General features: G+C 35.9%; 1 protein-coding gene and 2 non-coding genes across 7 annotated transcripts in view; all 3 read left to right on the top strand.

Annotated features, from left to right (window-relative positions):
* Positions 1-22048, top strand: part of SSH2 (slingshot protein phosphatase 2) — a 223245-nt gene that overhangs the window by 161955 nt on the left and 39242 nt on the right. For 4 of the 5 annotated variants that reach the window (XR_005658057.1, XM_039886175.1, XM_039886178.1 and 1 more), the window contains 5 exons: positions 1977-2080; positions 7036-7100; positions 15299-15420; positions 19579-19647; positions 20397-20462. Coding sequence is in view for 4 of the 5 variants with exons in the window: in XM_039886175.1 (XP_039742109.1) it covers positions 1977-2080; positions 7036-7100; positions 15299-15420; positions 19579-19647; positions 20397-20462 (426 nt within the window). In the remaining variant the exon portion in view is untranslated. The remainder of the gene's footprint in view (positions 1-1976; positions 2081-7035; positions 7101-15298; positions 15421-19578; positions 19648-20396; positions 20463-22048) is intronic. The other variant, XM_039886176.1, reaches the window with a different exon arrangement.
* Positions 10312-10392, top strand: LOC120621376 (small nucleolar RNA U2-19). Its single transcript, XR_005658140.1, has one exon. It is a non-coding gene; the product is annotated as a small nucleolar RNA U2-19 (small nucleolar RNA).
* On the top strand, positions 10561-10629 carry LOC120621375 (small nucleolar RNA U2-30). Its single transcript, XR_005658139.1, has one exon. It is a non-coding gene; the product is annotated as a small nucleolar RNA U2-30 (small nucleolar RNA).

The following is a 22048-nucleotide window of genomic DNA, read 5'->3' as shown; positions in this document are numbered from 1 at the left end:
ATAACCGCAATCAAGTATACAAGTGAATAAATATAGTTTTAGTGCATGATAAATATCCTGAAGAAAACAAAACAGAACAAGATAGAATATGATTGGAATGGATAGAAGGGGAGCTCTGACTTAGTGATAGGGCAGGAGAAATGTGTCCCAAGTAGAAAACAAAAAGCACAAAGGCCCTGAGAAGGGGCCTGAAATATGGAAAAAACAGAAGGCATTGCAACTAGATCATAGTAAACAAAAGAAGAGATGGAACAAGATCAGAGAAGTAACTTATCAGATGTTACAGGGCTCTGAAGTCCAAGCTAAAGACTTCAGCTTTTATTTATAAGCTCAAAGGGAAGCCATTGGAGGGTTTTAAGCAGGAAAGTGACATGATATATTACCTATAAATTTAAAATACAGAGATCTATAAACAGATTTATAATAAATCACTCTGGTTGCTGTTTGGTAAGTGGATAGTAGCAGTGCAGAAGTAGTCGGAGACGGACCAGTTAAGAGGCTTTATGGTGATATAATATCTGGGATTAATTTCCCTTCGGGGATAAAGCAAAGGATGTTAAACAAAATTGGCCATGAATTAAAGCTGAAATGTGTGAGAACATGAGAGTTCATTATGTTATTACATCTACTTTTGTATATGTTTGATGTCTGTAAAAAAAAAAAAAATGCTTTAACAAAAGCTTTTTACAGTGGTCTGAGTGAAAAATGATGGTGCCATGGACCACTGTTAGAGTGGTAATGGAGATAAGTAGACAGATTCAAGATGTATTTGAAAGTAAAACTCATGTGTTTTTTCTCATGAATTACATATATATTTTTTTTTCTTTTTTTTTTTTTGGTAGGGAAAAAGAGAAACCAATGATGACATATATTTGGCCTAGACAACTTGAGTGGATGAAGCTAGGGATCAGGTTTACAGGGGACTCAAGAGATTAGCTTTGGCAATGTAATTTTGAGATGCCAATTAGTTTTCCAAGTGGAAATGTTGAGTAGGCAGCATAATTTACAATACATTAGCTAACCCTGAATAACATACATACTTATATACAAACTTAGAACTCTCCGTTATATGTTTGTAAACTTTGCCATTAGTGATTTAAAAGTTCTACCCTTTTCAGATTCTGTGGGCAGCAATGAAAGGCTTATTAGTCTGTTGACAGGAAATAATTTAGATATATTTTCTGTTTTCTATAGATATCCACTAGTAATTGTATTTTGAATAGCCTCTATCTTGAGGAGTAATTCTCCACTTCTGTTGCGCCGTCAGCCACATGAAGAATGATGTTATAACATGGAGGGCAAACTCCACGGCTTAAACACACTTCCTATGTACTACTCCTTTTCAGTGCATGTCAGAATGCAAGTTGGTGGAAGTAAAATTTTGAGTAACACTTTAGTGTGGTATGTATTTTAAACATAAACCATTTTTGCAAACTTTGGATATATTATTAGTAACTAAGTATTTCAGCATATTCACATCTGATTAGAACACTATTGAAACACTATTATTGATAACCATAGAGCTAATAATAGTAACTAATATTTACTAAAGGCACCACTTTCAGGAGCTGTATTCTTTTTGACTCCTTACAACCCTCTCACTTTATTATCCCTGTTTTACAAACAAAGTGATTTAGGCCCAAAAACTTCACTCAGGTAAGACGTAGCAGAGCCAAGATTCAAACCCAGGCATTCTGGTTCCAGAGCCTTTACCCTTTTTGTATGTGTTTCCAGAGGCTTTACTCTTAACTGCTACTATGTAATGCGTATAGAATATTGTATAAGTTTCGTTTCAGAAAAATTGTCTAGAGTAGAGAGGGCTGTGTGAATGACCAGTCTCTTTTGATTTTATTTTTACTTCATCCTGTGAAGTTGGGATTTTGGAAGAGAGAAGAGAGAATGATACCAAAGTGGGTCTCCATCTTACTCTTTAATTTCCTTCCTTAATTTATTTTCTTTTGACTTTTTCCTTATAGCATCAGCGAGAGCTTTCTAACTGTCAAAGGTGCTGCCCTTTTTCTACCACGGGGAAATGGCTCCTCCACACCAAGAATCAGCCACAGACGCAACAAGCATGCAGGTAAAGTTTGACATAACCCATTCTTTCTTGGTTCCTTTGATTTTCTGTTCTGGAAGTCTGGCTACCTCATCCCCATTTCACCAACAGTTCTGTAACAGTGAAAGAAATTACTAGACTCTGCTATGATCACTTTTGTTTCACTCTCATAGATCATTTTTCCAGCACTTAGCAGAATACCTTATACATCTAATAGATGTTCAGTAAATTTTTGTTGGGAAAATAGTAAGTTACAAAAATACTCTAATAAAGTCTTATATGACTTCTCAATTAAGGTTTTGATAGGTAAAATATGTTCAGATGTTCCCTCAGATCTATGCAAAATCATTTCAGTTAACCAAAGGTTACAGTTGTTTTTCCTATCTGCTCTCTAGTGATAGTATAAAGAAAAATGATATGATATGATAGATAGTTAATATATATACTAAGATAAATAAAATAAACTCAGTGTCATGGTTGTGATAACAAGAATTACTATATCACATATTGAAATGCCAGTTCTTAAATGCCAGAGTCTTCTTTTTGATTGTGTTTGCATTAAAAAGACTGGAAATTTAACTCAGAGGACTTTTGTAGAAACAAAGAGTCATCAAATAAATATTCATCTAGAGATGAGTATAAGACTCTGATTTTGAAATAACCTGTTAATCTGTAACCAATTCCAATATGAGGATTTCCCCCCCACATATCCAAGCAATTCTTGGACACCAAGTGGGTGTCCTACGATTAACTCAATTCTGACACTGTTTACCTGGAGGTAACATCAGATCCCACAGGTTAAAGGCTTATTTGTACAAGGTTGCCCGCCATGCCCCCCCCCACTGCTTTAGATGTCAATCACAAATCCAGGTTGTCTGTGGATTGGAGTTTCCAATGATCTTCTCCTTGAGTTCCATTAATTTACTAGAGGGGCTCACAGAACTCTAAGAAATTTATTATAAAAAGGTATAACTCAGGAACACTCAGGTGGAAGAGATGCATAGGGCAAGGTATGTGGGAAGAGACACAGAGCTTCTCTGCCCTCTCCAAGCATGCCACTCTCCCCAAATCTCCATGTATTCACCAACCTGGACACTCTTTGAACCCAGTCCTTCTGGGTTTTTATGGAGGCTTTATTACATAGTCACAATTGGTTAAATTACTGGCCATTGGCCATAGACTCAACCTCCAGACCCTCCCCAGGTCCAGACTCTTCCCTCTTCTGTTCCCCTGCAACCAGCGTCTATACTTAGGTGCTTTCCAAAAGTCATGTTATTAACAAAACAAAATACACCATTATTGCTCTCATCACTTAAGAAATTCCAAGAGTTTTAGCAGCTCTGTATTGGGAACAGAATGAAGACCAAATATCTATTTCTTATTATAAATCACAACATCACACCCACTAATAGTAGTAAATGCTTTTATATTTCCATATGTTGGATTTTTCTAAAGTCAGATGCACTTGTGCTGATGAGGTTAAGAAATAATCTAGGGAAAGTGGTCTCTAGGTATGGAATATTCACAGTTTAGAAAGATAATCAGCTTCATGCATGTCTTCTAACAGCAAGCCTTATTTATGTCATTTGGGGGAAAAAATAAAAAGAACAGTAAGTGGAGAAATCCTGATCTGTGCTATACAAAGAGTGGTTGCTTGTTCTCATAAATGTGCGACCGTAATGATGTGTTACCTCCAGGAGTGGAATAAATTGTAAGTAGTAGGAAGAGAACAAAAAAGACTGCAAACTTTGAGTGTGTAGGTCAGAGGTGAAAGCCAGAAATACTAGATCCCATTGAGACAGTAGTTGAGTTAACAACAATCCAGATAATCTCAGCTGTTTTATTGGCTGTCCTATTTGTTATTTGGACCTTCATCTAGTTGCAAATGTAGCAGCTCAGAATTATAATCCATCTCATTGGATTATAATTATAATTACAAAAATTCTCGAGCATGGAAAATTTTTTAAAGAGTAAGGAGAAAAAAACTCTTTTGAAAATTAGCTTTGGATTACACTTTCTAGAACCTTCCTCTTCAATGCCTACCACCAGTGGGGAGGGACACTTATCCCCAAAATATGAATGCATAGAGGAGTTGACCTGGCTAAGCTTTGTATTTCTCTTTCACATACATATTTATCACTTACAGTAAAAAGAAGACAAATTATTGGTTTAAATCCAACTTGCCTTACTAAAATGTTAGGCAAATTGCTCTGTGGCATGTAAAGTAGATGGGTCAGTGGCTTTGAAAACTCCTCACCTTGGTTAGCCTTTTTCTTTGGTCTAACTTCTACACTCAACTGCCATCCAGGTTTCTACTTGACCTTGTTCACTTAGCTTTCCCCATACTAAAAAGAAAAGCAGATTTAACACATAACGAATGAATTTAATTTGTAATCCAGACCAGAAAAGATGAGGCAGTATGAGTATAAACGTAGCTCACAAAGCCAGATCTTCACATATGCTGGAGCTGCTTTCGCTGAGCTCGCAGTAACTGAAGGATGATGGCAGAATTGAGAGCAAATCAAGGGCATACAATGTCTAATTGTACTTTCTTATGCATGTTTCTTGAACTGGTTAGAATTTCTTATCTGGGCTTCATTTGAAATATCCAAACAATTTTTTATAATCAAAAAATGATATTATGAGTGAATATCTGCTAACATTTTAAAGGGAAATAGCAAAAAATCTTTAAAAATCGAACTGAAATTGAAACTTAGCTACTCTCAGTGAAGTATATAGAAAACTCTAAGGGAGAGATCTTGATAGTACCACTATATTTCTTCTATTAGTCTGTGAAGAACAGTTTCTCAGTAGAAAATATCCAGTTTTCTCATGACAATATTTTCATCACTAACAACCCTGAGCTTCCACATACCTAAGCTTACAAGAGGAGCTTCGCTGTGGGAGAGGCAGGGCTCCCTCCCTGACTCTTGTCTGACCTTCAGAGACGGCAGCCGGATCTTTGGGCCAGTAGTGCTTGGAGTGGGGACTTAGGGCTGCTGTTTGCCCAGAAATTGTTCTCCAGAAGTTCTCCACCCTGACAATCCTTTCCTCAAGTTATTTGTCCTGATAGAACAGAAGGAAACTTGTTAAAAAGCTTTAGCTACTTAAGTCAGTTGTAACTTGTTACTCTAGTCATTCTTCGTTGTTTACACCTAATACTTTGTCTCCCCACACTGGGTCCTTTTTTTTTTTTAACAGCTTTATTGAGATGTAATTCACATACTATATAATTGACTCAATTTACCCATTTAAAGTATACATTCAGTGATTTTTTTAGTATAGTCCCAGAATTTAGTATATTCACAGAAAGATGTGCAACCATTAGCACAGTCCAGTTTTAGAACATTTTCATCACCCCAAAGAAGAAACACAATATCCATTAGCAGTCACTCCCTGTATCCCCCACCCTCCCTCCCAGCCCTAAACAACCACTAGTGTACCATCTCTATAGGTTTGCCTATTCTGGGCATTGTATATGAAAAGAACCATATAAACAATATTTTGAGACAGGCTGCTTTCATTTAGCATGTTTTCAAGGGTCATCCATGCTATAGTATGTATCAGTACTTCATTTCTTTTTATGAACATAATATTCCAGTGTATGGGTATACATACCACATTTTATTTATTCATCAATTGATACACATTTGAGTTGTTTCCATTTTTTGACTAATATGAATAATGCTCTGTGAACATTTGTGTACAAGGTTTTGTGTTGGATTGTTTTCATTTCTGTTGGTTTTATAGCCACAAGCCCACACTGGTTCTTACTCGTGAGACTTAGAGTGTCTCTGGGTTTGAAATGTAGTAGAATGGACCTGGCCAAACATAATGACTCTCTTTTTTAATTTTGAAAGTTGAAAGAGTCTGCAAAAATGGAATTGGTCAGAAGCCAGCAGTGAAAATGGGAGGGGGAGGGGGGTGAGGAAGAAAGGCAAAAACAAACAAACAAACAAAAACTATTCTCTAGAAGGAAAGGTGAAAAAAAAGAAAAGGCTTTCAGACTTGCCGACCTCTTAGACAAACCTGTTTGCCAACCTACTTTTTTTTTCTTCTTACATTTCTCCACTTCATGCATATATCTGGATTTCATCTCATAATTAACAGCTATGAAGTTACTTAGAGGAAAATTATGCATGTGGGTACCAAGACCAATGTGAGAACAGGTTACACTGGCATCCATGATGTTTATGTGGCTATGTCAGTCACTTTAGACTCTTAAAAAAGGACTGGACCTGGATGGGCAGAAATGAAGGTTTTTGTTCTCTGATTGTCATCATTTATGACAGCACATTATCTAATTATCTCCTACTAGCCACAGCCTCAGATTTCCTAGTGCAGAATAGGGAATATGAGGAAATCTATAATAGTTTAATACAAAGAAATTGCAACTTAGTTTTGTATATAAGAACAGTTGGTTGGCCATTTTAAAGCACCTAATAATATATTCACCATATATATCCCTTGATATCTGCTATATTTAATACTTTCATTTTAATATCAACCACTAATTAAACCATTGACATTATTCTAGGGGGAATCTAAAAATTTTCTTAGGTTAAGTGCTACTGGAGATTACAATTACAGAAATACGAATGGCAGATTCCTTCATTGTTACCTTCTGTGGGCCTGAAAGCACAGCTAGTGTTGTATCTGCCCAGCAGATCTCACCACCACTCTCATCAACATACACCATAGTACAAAACTGATTAGTTTCAAGTGTACCTTCTATAGCACAAACGCAAAGCAAATTTTAATGTGGTATAGACTAAAAGTGAATGTATAGGGATGCAGGCTACCATTCTTCCCATTAGAAAAGAAGTCAATAATCATATTAAGACACCCAATTTGTGTCTACTGTAAAGTCCTTCAGTGAACCGGAACTTTCTTTTATACAAGTCTTTAGAGTAAAAGGAATCCTCCCTGTTGATATTACAATGGAGGATAATTATCCTTTGTTTTGTAAATTTCACCAGGTGATCTCCAACAGCATCTCCAAGCAATGTTCATATTACTCCGCCCAGAAGACAACATCAGGCTGGTAAGTTAGCGGTATCATTATAACTTTCTTCCTCAAAAGACTGTCTAAAGTAGTGAACATTAAGCAGTTCCAGGAACTCTGTAGAATAGAAAAGAATGGCATGTCTCTATCATCAGAGAGCTTAGAATGTAATTGAGGATACAAGCTAATGTGAAATGACATGAAATAATTTGATGGTTCAAGACTTGGCGCCAGTTTGTAAGTTATTGACTATACAGCAATTGAAGTTCAGAAAAGAGAAAACTTGGTGACTTGACCTTACTGAGGAAGGTTTTGTGTGGACAGTAGAATTTGAGCTGGGTCTTGAAAGATGATGAGATTTAGATTGGCAGAAAAACAAGAGACAGTCATTCTAGATGAGGACACAACTGAAGAAAAAGCCCGTATAGGAAGGGACAAGAAGAGAGTGACAAGACCAGGGCTTTGTGCTGGTCTCAGAGTTGGGAGACCTAGGCATCAGTTTTTACTACTCATCTGATGTTGGACAAGTTACTAAGCCTGTCTGTGCCTGTTTTCCCATCTCCTTTCTACCTTGCACAGTGTAGAGAATCAAATAGACATGAAAGCATATTGAAGAGTATAAAGTGCTGCCTAAATATGGGAATTATTGTTACTGTAAGGAAGATAAGATACCAGAAAACAAGGCAGGCAAGTAGGGACTTAATACTCTAAACTAGAGGTTTCACACTGGCAGCCCATAGGCCAGAGATATGTTTTGTTTGGACCACACGATGTTTTGGGTTTTTAAAAATCTCAGCCAGAATTTTAAATTCAATGACTTCACATAAAAATCCACAGTTGGGGCTTTTCTTCAAAAATCAAAAATGCTGGCAACACTGAGACCTTATTCTCATGCCAGACTCTGCTCGCCATGGAGAAGAGGGCATTGGTGGCTTGGGTTCGTAGTTTACCATAATCCCCATACCCTATTTTCTCCTGGACACTAAAACCAAATGTCACTGTTTGTCATCATTCCTTCAGTTTTCTTATAGTAGAATATCTAATAGAAATAGGAAAAGAAAAATGGGATGAGCATGTTTCTTTGTGGAAAGTGAAAAGTATTTCTACTCATTTATAATTCACATGGCCTACTTTACTCATTTATATTCCTTACCTGACCCTTTAGATTAATACCTGGAGGTGGTACCTCTACCTCTTCAGTAAGAAGTAGTGAAGCATAACAGGTTTCTGAGCCAAGGAATGACTTGGGACAGCTATAGTATTTAAGAAAGCTTCCTTAGAAGCTAATATAGAACAGAGGGGAGGAGGTGGCCATCTTAATCAGGGAAGCCCATTGGATGGTTATTGCAGTAATCCAGATGTGTGGTGATGAGCCCTTCTAGATTGGGGGTAAGTTGAAAATTGGATATCCATACACATGCTACATTCAAATAGTTAATCTCCGCTTTCTGTATAAGAAGAGAAATAAAGAATAGAATACAAGAATGACTATGGAAAGTTGATCAGGCTTCTGAATTCTAATAATTACTGATTCTTCATTCACTTATTCTGTGTAAATTCTCTTTTTTTTTTTTTTACTCTCTCTCTCTCTCTCAAATGCTGCCTCTATCGCCTCCTTGACATGGCCACTAATTTTTGTTGAGAAACTTCTTTGAGATTTAAAAGAATTGAAATAAATCCTTCCATAATTATTTTATATCCTAATCCTTAAGTAACATTATACACTTATGTAAATTTTAGGTAAATCTGGGAGGGTGTGTGTCTATATTTCTTAATATACTTCTATCTTAAACACTTATTTATAAGTGAACAAAGTGGGCGCAGTTCTCACAGCATTAATATTCCAAAATAGTGATACTCAAACTTTAGATTACATCAGAATCACCTGCAGAGCTTTGTTAAACTGCTGCTTGCTGGACTCCACCTGAAGAGTTTGGTTTGGGGAGGGGGAGGCAGTGAAATTTGCATTTTTAACAAGTTTCCAAGTGATGCTGATGCTGCTGGTTCAGGAGTCACACTTCAAGAACAATTCTTCTAAATCTGTACTAACAATTACTTGTACATATTGGATGTCCGATACATATTTGTTGATAGTTTCCAAAAATTTTGTAGTTTGGTAGAACTAAAGCTGACATTTATTACTCACTTTATCTTTTTCTCATTGATAACCTCTGGAGTTAGGATTGTACTTCTAAATGTTAAAATAATTTTAACCACAAGAGCCATGGGAGAGCATTAAGAAAGCAGTTAGGAAGGCAGAATTGGCAATTCAATTTTTTCTTTCTCTGCTAAAAGCAATTTCAACTGCTTTACATTTATAAAATATAAATTCAGAAAATGTAACTGATGCCTCTGAATTAATTCAGAGTTCAAATGACAGGCCATTTTACAGTTGTTTTGAATTGTTACAAACACATAGTCATTATGCTTCAGATTATTGAGTGAGTCATCTTTAAGAAAATGAGTGAATACATTGTGAGCTTTGGACAAATTAGCACTTTTCTAACTGAAAGGAGCATTTGTAGACTCAAAGCAAAGCCTTTTGTCTTGAGTTAAATTTGGAATGCTAAAACTCTCATACTGGGGCTTGTGCATAAGGTTAAGAGTTTGATAGTCAACTGAAAGTCCTGCCTTTAATTTTTTGATAACCCAACAAATTCAGTCACCAAATCCCACATTCTGCTTTAGCATTGAAAACACGACTAAAACAGTATTTCCTCCAGAGAACTCTGTGTTCAAAATACAGTCTCAAACATTAACTATAGTACTTAGGAAACTTAGCTGGTGCAGTGAAGACAGTGGTTTTATAATACTCTTGCACACTCCCAAAGACCCATTTATTTAATTAAAAAATAGACTGGGAAATTAAGGACTTTCCTGACATTTGAAGTAACATCAACTAATGTTTTTAACCAGAGCTGAGGTGCTAGTAAGATACAAGTAGGAGTTTTTGAGTATGTTGCAGAAGAGTTTAAGAAAATTAGTTTTTCTTTTTTTAGTACATTGATTATTTTCCTAAAAAGAAATAGATTTTTTTCTAAATATAAATGTATTATTATTTTTTTAATCAGACAGTACAGCAAGAGATAAAGAACAAAGTAAAAATTACTTTGTATTCTATATGCTGAGAAAACCATTCTTAGCTCTTTGGATAAGTGTCCTTCTAGCCACGTGTGTGTGTGTGTGTGTGCGTGTGTGTGTGTGTGTAATCATACATGTCAAATTCCCTGAGATCTACTCTTACTGAAGTGGACAGTGACAAAAATAGTTAAATCTGAGCATCAGAATACCTTTCTAATCTAGCAAATGCATGATATCTGTAGTTCTGAGAAGCAAAAGTATAAAGTAATTTTAAACAGTAAGGGCTTATGTCTGAGAGGGAGGAAGGGGTGTGTGTGTGTGTGTGTGTGTAAAACTGACAGTGGTAACTGAGGACTCAGCAATGGATAAATCAGGTTGTTGAGGAGGGGTATATGTGTATAAAAGTCTAAGTAATTTTGAGCAATATGAAAATGTCTTACTACTGACCTTTATAACTATGAAGGTTTCTGTATTTGATCTGAGCTCAGAATTAAAAGAAAGAAAATAAAAGTGTATGGTTTGGGGGGGTTTTTTTTGTTTTTTTACAAAAATGAGATGAAAATGTGCTATTTATAACCTGCTTTCTTCACACTTTATCATGGATATTTTTCCATATCAGTAAATAAATCTGTTTTAAATGGCTATACAGAATATGTCAGATTTTTTTAAATGTAAGAATTTCATGATGATAGATTAAAAAAATAAAATAAAACCCAGAGACTCCCTCAAGCTCTATTTCTTTTGAAGACAGTATTCTTTATTAGTGTCATATCTGAAGTCTCTCTTAATTTTTAGATATTGACTTTGCTTTGTTCTTTTGGCTAGAATTTAATATTTACATACTTTTGAAACCTTTCTCTCTGATGGATTGGGTGAGCTGCCTGTCTAGACATTGAGACTTTATAATGTAGCTTCCTAAGGATAAACATTGCATGCGGGGACATGATGTTAGACTCTTGGCGGAAAAAAAATTAAAGGCAAAGGTGCACTGTAAGCTTAGAGGGGAGTATTTTCTGATATTAGATGATGCTGAAAAGAAAAGTTATGTCAGATAGTGTTTGTGAACTGCTTGTAATCAAATTTAGCATCTAAATTAGTTACTGAGGAAAATTTTAACATCACTTTTTGGTAGGTGAACTTGAAAGCAGGTTAGATTCTTACCTCTCAGAAATAAAGCAGAGTCAGGAAATGACTTCCTAGACCTACCTCAGTTCAAGGATTGCAGGATCCAGTTCACCTGAAACTTGTAGTAGGATTCTAAATTTAGATAGTAAATGGACTTTCTTGGAATAATTCTCTCAGTTGCCTTTGCTGCCAAGTTTTAAAATCCAAACTATTGTTTTGTTTGGACAATTAGAATAAACTTCAGTAGTATCCTTTTCAATGAGGACGTTAGCTAATCAGATGCATCTGAATCATTGTCTTATTCAAGTCATCTATTCCATGTAAATTCTGGAGACTGCAGAAACATTGGAATTGCTGCCAATTCTAATAATAGTGTATTAGGTACAAACTACCACCTTAAATTACATTTGTCCGATCGGCTTGACGAATTAAATTATTAGATTTTGTTAATCTTCTCCCCAACAGAGGACTATGCAATGAACCTCAGACCAAGGTAGATATTAGGTTTTTCTTTATGATGTAGCTCTTAAAATTTTGTTGAATTCTTTAATCTAGAATCTTAAAGCTTAAAAGGAATTTTGAAGCCTCAGCTCCATCCCCTGACATTACTAGATTTTTTCTGTAAAAAAGTTCATTTCATTCTTCTAATTAGGATATAAGAGTCGAACTAATATCATGGCTCCTGACCTCCTGATTAAATAAAGCTCCACTTCCCTTTAGGAAGAATTTAATAATTACTTATAGGTACTATCTAGAAGTCCGTGATCAAATCCCAAAACCTCTAAATGCTGTTCTTCCATCTAAGAAGCTTAAAATTCAGTGACTCTGAGATATGCTAGTTACTCAAGCCTAAGTCAGTACGGGATGACTGGGACTTTTCCCATTAGTTTTAGGGTCTTCTCTTGTGATTAAATTAAGCAAGGGAAGGCCAAACATTTGAAATGCTCTTAATATGATGGATTGATTGATTGATTGATTGATTGATTGATAGATGATAGAAAGAAAGAAAGAAAGAAAAGAAAGAAAGAAAGAAAGAAAGAAAGAAAGAAAGAAAGAAAGAAAGAAAGAAAGAAAGAAAGAAAGAAAGAAAAATACACCGACTACACTTTTTAAAAGGAGGCAACTAGTGTTTATACTGAGTACCACAAAGAAACTCTTGCTGCTTACTTGCTAACTTAGCCTGATAACTTGCATTATAGTTAGTACTTATGGAGGTTATTTTTTTTCCTTTTATCAGCTTCAACTTAGCCAATCAGTTGGTGTAGAAGCTGTAGATAAATTATCAGAAGCACAGTTCAGTCGTTCCCATGCCATTTGTATTTGAGCCTTGCCAGAAATTCTCAAAGCTTTGACCAAGGATAAAAGAGCCTTTAATATATTCAGGAAACTGAACAGTTAGCTCAAAGCTTGCTGAAGCAAGCCCAAGTTTAGATATATAATAATATCTGACATCTTGTTTATAAGAAACTCTAGTTTACTTGCACTGGGTTTCTGGTTAGTTTAATATTTTGTCAGTCATTTCTAGAATCAAGAGAGTCAGTGCTACCTCCCAGTCCTCCTGTGCATTTACTCCTGTCCATCGTTCTATGTGTATAATGCTCACTTGGTCTCAGCCCACTAGGGCTAGACCTTCATTAACTTAAATATTAGTTCCTCTTAGCTTCTCACAAGTGAATTTATGTTAAAATGCTCTGTTACGTCATGGAACATAGAGCCAGCAGTACAGCTCTCTACCTTGCATACTTGGAATCAGAATGGTGGACATTACATTCTTCTCCCATCAGCTCTTACTAGAAACAGGCTTTAATGTAGCCACTTCTACTGTTAGTGCTTCCCTGGCTTTTCCTAGGAATATCAGAATGGAGTCAAAAAGATAGCCTAGGGAATCTCACCTCTGCCTTGCTAACTGGGTCATTTGAGTTGTGTAACTATGTCTTTTTCTCTTTGCCTGGCCACTTTTGGAATAGTGACTGATGTAAGGGGAAAGAGATTCCAAGAAGAGCAGCACTGGAAGAATTCCAAATAGAAATTTTTATCAAATTTCTGACAAATGTCTTGAGCCAGTTGATGGGTTTGGAACTCTGTTTCTCTTCTGAAATAAAGAATGGGAGACGGCATATTTTATACAGAGGAAATTGCCTCCAGTGTACATTTTCCTGGCTTTTTATTAATAGATAATAAGAAGAGTGAACTAGACTGTGCGCTCTTTCTCTTCCTCCCTTGAATCCTCAGCACTTGTACTCTGATTGTATGTATATACAGTAGATATATAGTAAATATTTGAATAAATGTTTACTTTATTTTTAAGGTATATAAAGTATCTTTTTGAGTTTCTTAAGAAAATTTCCAAACACATGAAGTAGAAAATATATCCTCATGAACCCATTACTCAGCTTTAATAACTATCAACATTTTACCAGATTTCTTTCATCTGTCCCCTTCTTTTTTCCTTTCTTTGTTGGAACATTTTAACCATTTTATTGAGGTATAATCGACATGCAAAATGTTGTACATATTTAATACATACAACTTTATGAGTTTGGAGATAATATACACCCATGAAACCATCACCATAATCTATGCCATAAACATATCCATTACCTCCAAAAGTTCCCTCCAACCCTCTCTACTGATGATGATGATGATTATGATAATGATGAAGATGAAGATGATTAGAACACTTAATATCAGATCTACCCTCTAAGCAGATTTTTTTTTTAAGTAGACTTTATTTTTTCGGAGCAGTTTTAGATTCGTAGAAATATTGAGCAGAAGGTTCAGCAGGTCTTCGAATAACATTTCATAAAAATGTTGATGAGATTAAACTGTAGGAGCATAACTCTTCTTTATATCAGTTAGCCTGTAGTAAAACTGTTTTTGTTATACATCATTTTGCTGAAATTCACAGAATCTATCTCTATCAACAATGTTGAGAACTTACAGAGATTTCCCATATACCCTCTATTCCCACTCATGCATAGCCTCACCCATTATCTCCATCTCCCACCAGAGTTGTACATTTCTTGCAATTGATAAACCTACACTGACACATCATTATTAACTCAAAGTTTATAGTTTATATTAGAGTTCATGCTTGGTGTTGTACATTCTATGGGTTTTAATAATGACATGCATCCACCACTTTAGTATTATACAGAGTCGTTTCACTGCCCCCAAAATCCTCTGTGCTCCCCTAACCCCTGACAACTAATGATCATTTTATTGACTATACTTTTACCTTCTCCAGATTGTCATATAGTTTGAATCATATGGTATCTAGCACACATATTGGCCTCTTTCATGTAGCAATATGTATTTAAGTTTCCTCAGTGTCTTTTCCTGACTTAAGAAAGAGGCATAACCACAATGTCATTATCACATTAACAGTAAATTCTTAATATCATCTAAGACCCTGTCCATATTCAAATTTTCCAAAAGCCCTTTTAAAGTATCATAAATTAACAATAAAAAACTTTTTGACAAAAAATGATATAAGCTTCTGAAAAAGTAATTTCTTTGTTACTGAAACTAAAGAAAAGCTTTAGTTTTTAAAAGTAGTGTATAATCTGTAAGACTTCAATAGAGCATCTCCTTAGATATTAATAGTTTACTTCACATTATAATTGTTTATGGAATATTGATCTGTGTGTCCAATGTTTACATTTATGTAACCTCACATTCCCCGATTCAAGCTTTAGAACATGCCCTGGTAATTGTTGTAAACTGCTTATCGCAAACATTTTTTGAGCATTTACTCTATGTCAAGCAGGTAAGCTTTGCATGCATTATTTCATATGATCCTTACAACTCAATGAGATAGGTATTATATCTCCTGTCAATTAATTTAGTAACTTACTGAAGGTTTTATAGTTAATGCATGAGTCAGGATTTGAATTTAAGTCTCCTAACTATGGGTTCTGCTATCTCCCTGAGTATGCTTTAAGATGCTGATATAAAAAAAGATTAAGATTGAATGATCTAAAATTGAGCAGCTAAATTTCTTAATTTCTCTATTGTCTTTTAACCTTCAGGCTGTAAGGCTAGAAAGTACTTACCAGAATCGAACACGCTATATGGTAGTGGTTTCAACTAATGGTAGACAAGACACTGAAGAAAGCATCGTTCTCGGAATGGATTTCTCCTCTAATGACAGGTATGAGAGGATGAGAAGACTCCTTTTCAAATGACCTATTCCAGTTGCCTTTTGAGTTATTACAAAAACATCTTAGGCAGGTCTACTCTTAAAGTTTAGTGCCTTAAACCAGAGAACACAAAAATATCCTCACAATCTTGAGAAACAAAAATGTCTAATGAATGTCTTTGGTAGTGTGTTTCTAATTGACACTATTCTTTACCTTCTTCTCATCTTTAGGTGGTAATGTTATAAAGCAAATGGTTTAAATGTACATCCCCAGGAGAAAAAAAAAAGCTGCATTTTCTTTGTAGTTAACTTCATTTTAAGCAGTAAAGATTCATTTTGGTGATTCTAGGGCACACACCCTTTGTGATATTGTGCCAACGGCTCCTGGGTTCAAAGATAGCCCACTTTAACTCCAATCTCTTGTATTTATCCATGGCCTTACACCTTGCCTTTATGAAATGTTTTGCTTTATTTTTCATTCTGCGTTAAAAAAAAAAATGGGAGCGGGGGTGATTCTTTAAACTCTAAAACAGAACCTTTTATAATCATGCACCTTTGGCTTTAGTGGCACGTTACATCATATGATTAAAGGTATCAGACATCACACAGAACCTGGCTTTACTGTGTCCCTAAGGTTTGTTGCTTTCCCTTTTTATATTCCCACTTTTTCTGGAGAATCCTTGGGAAGACTGTGGAATGTGGCTGCTAGGCAGATCTCTACATTCTAGATAAAGAGCCTCAGGAAATCCTGCCAGATGTCTCAAAGCATTGACTTCCTGGCTCAGGACTAGAATGGAACTGTGGTGTAGCTAGGGGTGTGACCCAGGCCTGGGAGATCTTAGCCACAAAGAGAAGAGGAGACTGAGAGTGATTCTAATTGTCCTGATGGTTGGGGGGAGGGGGACGGATCACATTGTCACTAGAAGTTTTCCAAACTAGTGTTTACCAGAGCTTGTACATAACAATCGACCTGAAAATAATTTGTGGGTTCATAAGGATCACAAGGCCAAAGTCGTTACTTTGTTTACCAGTTACAGCCCTTAATTGTATGCTCTGAAATGTGGCTTCCTAAATTGTAAGCCACATTTAGGAAGCTTTTCCTCCTGCATGGTTTTAACCTCTGGTGCTAGCTCAGCAACAGACCTTTCAGTAAACATTTATCCTGAAAGAGCACCTACCTTGTCTACATTCATTAGTATTTTAAGGCTATGAGTAGATTTTTATTCCTTTAGATCTGTACTGTACAGTATGGTAGCCACTAACCACATGTGATTATTTAAATAAATTAAAATTAAATAAAACTAAAATTTCGGTTCCCCAGTCACGACTAGCCACATTTCAAGTACTCCAGCTATATGTGGCTACCATATTGAACAGGACACATATAGAACATTTCCATCGTTGAAGAAAGTTCAGTTGGACAATGCTGCTCTAGATCTTATTTCCTTTGTTTCATTCATCCTGACTCCTCCCGAGGAACTCTCATAAAACAGGAACTGGGGCTACATGAAAACTTCACTTGAGTCTTCCGCTAGAGAGAAGGCAACAATTTCAGATTCTCCTGACCCAGAGTGTGAGAAATCAGATGTCCAATCTTATCTCTTTTACTTTATCCTGAATATTCTCAGAAATCATAAGACTGCTTATTAATATGGGTGCCCAGTATTTTATCCTCAGTGAACTGCACCTATCTTCAGCAATTGTGCCTGAATCATATCTACCAAAGGAAAATTTTAGTTTATGGAAGACAAATTGATATGAAAAGCTATAAAAACTAGTTTTCATTCTGTTTGGCAAACTTGATGCTATGAATTTCCATAGATCCTCTGTTTGAATGAGCTCTTGGATAGTAAGAGAAATGCTGCCTACTTCAGAATAATGGTGCTCAAGTAATCTATTATCATTTTTATCTTAATTTCTGTTGAAGGAATTTGTATCATTTTGTATCTTAGAATATAAAAAGTTAATGTTTCAAAACAGTATTAAACCAAAATAGAAACCAGATTGCTTGTGACATACTTTTCCCAAGTTGTTCTCAAAATATGTTATAGCAATTCATTTAGCCTATTTACAAGTTCTTTGAGTATTGTGTCATATTTTAAATACTAATTTTTTTAGTACACAGCGTAACCTTGGTTTCCAAATTGCATTGAATATATTTCAAGTTATAAAATAATAGAAGTTTACAGCGTTGTTTTATAAAATTTTTCTTTGTACCCCCAACACCTTGATATGTCTAGTACTTGTAGACAGTAAATATTTGTTGAATGGATGAGTATCTATTAAAATAAGTAACTATAATGAAGAAAAAAATCTCATGAGATTCAGGGTAAACTGGATAAAAACACAAGGTGCCTAATTCAGGCCTCTCTTTTATATTCTGTGAAAAAGCTATTTCTTACTGTAAAAAAGCACTCTAACCTGAATAAAAGCTGAAAATGTGATGCTTGGTTCCTACACATCATTGTCATCTGTCCAAATTTAACTGGTGTCTGGTTACAAGCTCATAACCTTCTGTATCTTATGTAGTTGCTTAATTTCTAGATTTGTCACTAGGTTATCAATCCTTCATCTTTATACCCAAATTATAGTTGTCGCTAGGAATCTGGCTAAGCACTTAATAACAACAACAACAAAAACTAAACTAAAAATAGCTGCACTCCACCTTAGGAAGCCATTTTCAAAACAGGTTTTCCTCGCACGCACTCACCTCATCTACTGAACAAAAATAGCTGTGGTGCTATCTTTCTCCCTCCCAGACTCTGGCATGATAGTTGTGCGTCTAGAGTTCAGGCCCAGGGTTCTAGTGTGGATAAGCTGTTGCAATCTTAATTTGAATCCCCTGAACTCTGGAATCACTAGTGGAGTGTTAAGTAACACCAGCAAGTGCAGTGCAGACACGGCCCAGCTAGGGAATGCTCTTCATTAGCCCTGTAGTGACTCCAACAGTTAAACCTTGGTATTCCTCATGTTGTTTTTAATACATTTTCATAACGTTCCCCTCCCCCAAAATGCACTTTTAGAGCACCCATTACAGATTCATAATCAACATTTGTTTTGTATCAGTATATTGATATATATTGTTTTAAATATTAAAATTTTTAATGATAATCTTAGGAGAGTAGGTTTTGTTACCACCATTTTAAGGTGAAGAAATTAAAGCTGAGAGAGGTTAAATAACTTGTCAAAAGGAATTGAAGTACTGAAGGAGATCAGATCCAGATCTTTTGACATAACTGCTCAATAAGTGGTAGTTAAACATTTTTTGGTGTATTATCTAATTTAATCTTCAAAACAGCTCAATAAAGAAATTTCTATCCCAGTTTTATAGATGAGGAAACTGGAGCACAAAGCAATTAAATAATTTGCCTAAGATTATACAGTTAGTGCCAGAACCCAGGTTCCAAAGGCCTTCTGACTCCAGAGCCTGTACTCTTAACCCTTCGCTGTTCCATCTCCCACATCCAAGGTTCCTTCTACTATACTAGTTTTCTTGCTGGGCTAGTGTGTGATTTAAGTGGTATTTTAATGTAATACTAGGGCTACCCTTTTTTGGGTGTTAACGTTCCCCCTATTCACTGCCTTTCAGCAGTTCTAGTTCAGTGCACAGTCACTAAGCACTGTTGTATTTAAGTTGTGTCTGTTTTGTCTCTCTAACTCGATCACAAGGCATTAACAATTACTTTTTTGTATATTTTAATTCCCTTTCCCTTTTAGACTATTGAGTGTATTCTGGGGTTCAATAAATCTGTGTAAACCTCAGAAGTAGAATTGAGCAAATCACATAGAGGTCCTCAGCAACCAGCAGTAGTTCTTGGTATTAGAAATAATTCTTGGAATTGAGTTGGATGCTGTGACTTTGGGCTGAAACCTGCCAATCATAAGTCAGCCGCAGTCACCTGGATTTTTTAGTGCCCATTTGCAAGACAGCAATACAAGGAGCTCAGTCAATGTTTTTTTGTTGTTGTTGAATATTTAAGGACCTAACCTGTTTAATACAGCTCTTGAACACATACATTGGATTAATAGTTATATAGAAATTTCTTCACTCTAACACTTATGCTAGAATTTAGAGCTTAGAGGCTTATCTTTTGTGTTGAAAGAGTTACTAAAACAAAGAACTGCTGCCTACAATAACAGGAAGTAACTGGACTATTTCTTGTCTTGCAGTAGCACTTGTACCATGGGCTTAGTCCTGCCTCTCTGGAGTGACACCCTAATTCATTTGGATGGTGATGGGTAAGAGCTTTTTCTTTTTATTCTCTTACAGAAAGCCAAGGGGTGGGGTTCCATCTTAGTGCCCATTCATTCAGCTGAATGGGAGGCCCAATGTGCCCAACTGAACTGTCGTGTCAGCAGCTCAATGAGTCCTTTTAAACTCCTGTTTTGTAAAGTGGAGTGAAAATGCAACTTGCCAGGGCCTCTCACTTCTGTTCTTCTAGGCTGACTATGGTAAGATCCAAACAAAGAAGAACTAGTTTGTTGGCTCACTCTTTAATCTGAGCATGTGGGACTGTTGCAATGCTCTCCCAGAGGATGATATGTTCTGTTTCAAATAACCTCTTGCTGCCTCTGCCAGCTGTCAGCCTACAATATAACCCCTTTTCTGTGCCAATTCCTTCTAGTGACCCTCCACCCCCACCTCCTGGTGTTTTTAGAATGTGTCCCCAAGAGACCAAGATGTTTGCTCCAATTTATAAAACCAGAGTCAGGTTTGCTAAGAACCCACGAAACTTCCAAATAGAAATATATAGCAGAACAGTTTGTCCGTAGCTACAGCTGGGAAACTGTATGTAATTCCCTAATAACTCTAATGTAGGAGTCCATTCATTCTGCTCAAGTCCTATACTCTAGTTCTTCATGACGTGTCTGATGATTCCTTCTACTGAGCCAGAGGTCGCTAGCCTGAGAAACAACCTTGAAAACTCACAACTGAAATAACCCACTCTCATTTGTGGATTTTTGTCTCATTCTCTTTTTTTTTTCAGTGGGTTCAGTGTATCAACAGATAACAGAGTCCACATATTCAAACCTGTATCTGTGCAGGCAATGTGGTAAGAGGACGTTTAATATCTCTATAAAACTTTTTAAATATGTTATTGGAGCATTATTTTGTGAGAAGTAGTATTTGAAATGGTACAATTCTCTATGAAATGATCTGTTTATATAGAATTTTTTGTGATCTGTTTGTGTGGTGATCATAGTTAAAGATGACTTAGAAGTTCAGTTTTCAAATTATCACAATGGAAGGTCTTGAGCATTGGTGAACAAGTAAAATTCAGAGGCATTCTTAGACTTTGGAAGATACTTAATGGATAAGATAGCCAGTTGGAACTGAGTTTTAAAAGGACACATTGACTAAGTTAGTAGCAGTCTAGAGCCAAGTCTAGAACATCATACCACTACTACTATGCCTTAAGCTTTCATTCTCTTAAGGTAATCAGGGATAGCACTGACAGAGTTACCTTATAGATAGATTTTCCATTTACATTGCTGGCAGCTGTCTGCCAGACTGTTTGCATAATGCAAATCCTAGAAAAAACATCATAGTTATTAATAACCATCAGCTGGTGTACTAACACTTTTGGGTTACTTACTATAAGTGTCAGGCACTGTGCCTAGTGCTTTACATGGATTACATCTAATCATTACACCAACTCCCCAAAATAGTATTATTAGCTCCTTATTATGGATGAGAAAACATTTTTTAGAGAGGTTACATAACTGGTCTTAGAGTATCTCTTATGTTTAAACAGAATAGGCTCTTATTCTCCTGTTCTAGATTATCTAGAAAAATTATCTAATAACTAGGGAATGATGTTACTCTAAGATTCAGAGTCTGTCCCCTAGTCAGAGATTTGAATTTTAGTTCCACATTCGGTTGCCTATTTTGTAGTAGAAGTCCCCATGAGAAACAGAATGGACAAAACACAAGCCAAATAAGAAAGAAATAAAGGAACCTGAAAAAGACTCCAGTGATATCATTTACTCCTGAATAACAGAATTGATAGGCTTAAGGTTCATGGGGTCCTGAAACAGAATCAACTCGACAATTAACAGTCATCATTTTGTGCAGTAATAGGACTGAGTTTCAAGTGATGTATTTAGACCAGATTTTTAGATTTAGGGCATATTTCACAGATAAATTTCTCATGTAAAACTTATGACTGCCTTTGACTAAGGCTCAGTTAAAGGCAACTGACTTATCTATTCCCAGGTACCAAGTAAAACCAAACAGCATAATTCCCATCAGTGACAGTGTATTCAGTTATATTTTGGGGAGGAATACAAAGCAGTCTTAATTCTTAAGACAGTGAAGATTCAGTAATAACCTTAATTCAAGCTTTGATGTTCTAAAGTAGACTTGACTAGTCCTAGCTCTGTTAGGTTATTGCCGAATAAACTATTTTTGTTGTACCACATGGAGAGTAGTAAACTGAAAGTCACAGGAAAAAAAAAAAGATAATGTATGGATCAAAGCAGCATTTAGACCAGGTGTTTCCTTCACAGGAAGGTAGTTAACTACAGCCTCTCACTACTGTATGCAGCTGAAATCTGAGGTGGCTAAGCCTTGAGTGTATTTTAGGGCACTCGCACCAGGTGCTTGTGGCATATGCTTTTGAAGCACGTGTTTCCTGGT

This window comes from Pteropus medius, unplaced genomic scaffold (genome assembly GCF_902729225.1).
Source record: "Pteropus medius unplaced genomic scaffold, Ma_sr-lr_union100, whole genome shotgun sequence".
Taxonomy (NCBI): domain Eukaryota; kingdom Metazoa; phylum Chordata; class Mammalia; order Chiroptera; family Pteropodidae; genus Pteropus; species Pteropus medius.
The sequence above is the reverse complement of the archived record's forward strand: the minus strand, read 5'-3'. Positions and strand labels throughout refer to the sequence as shown.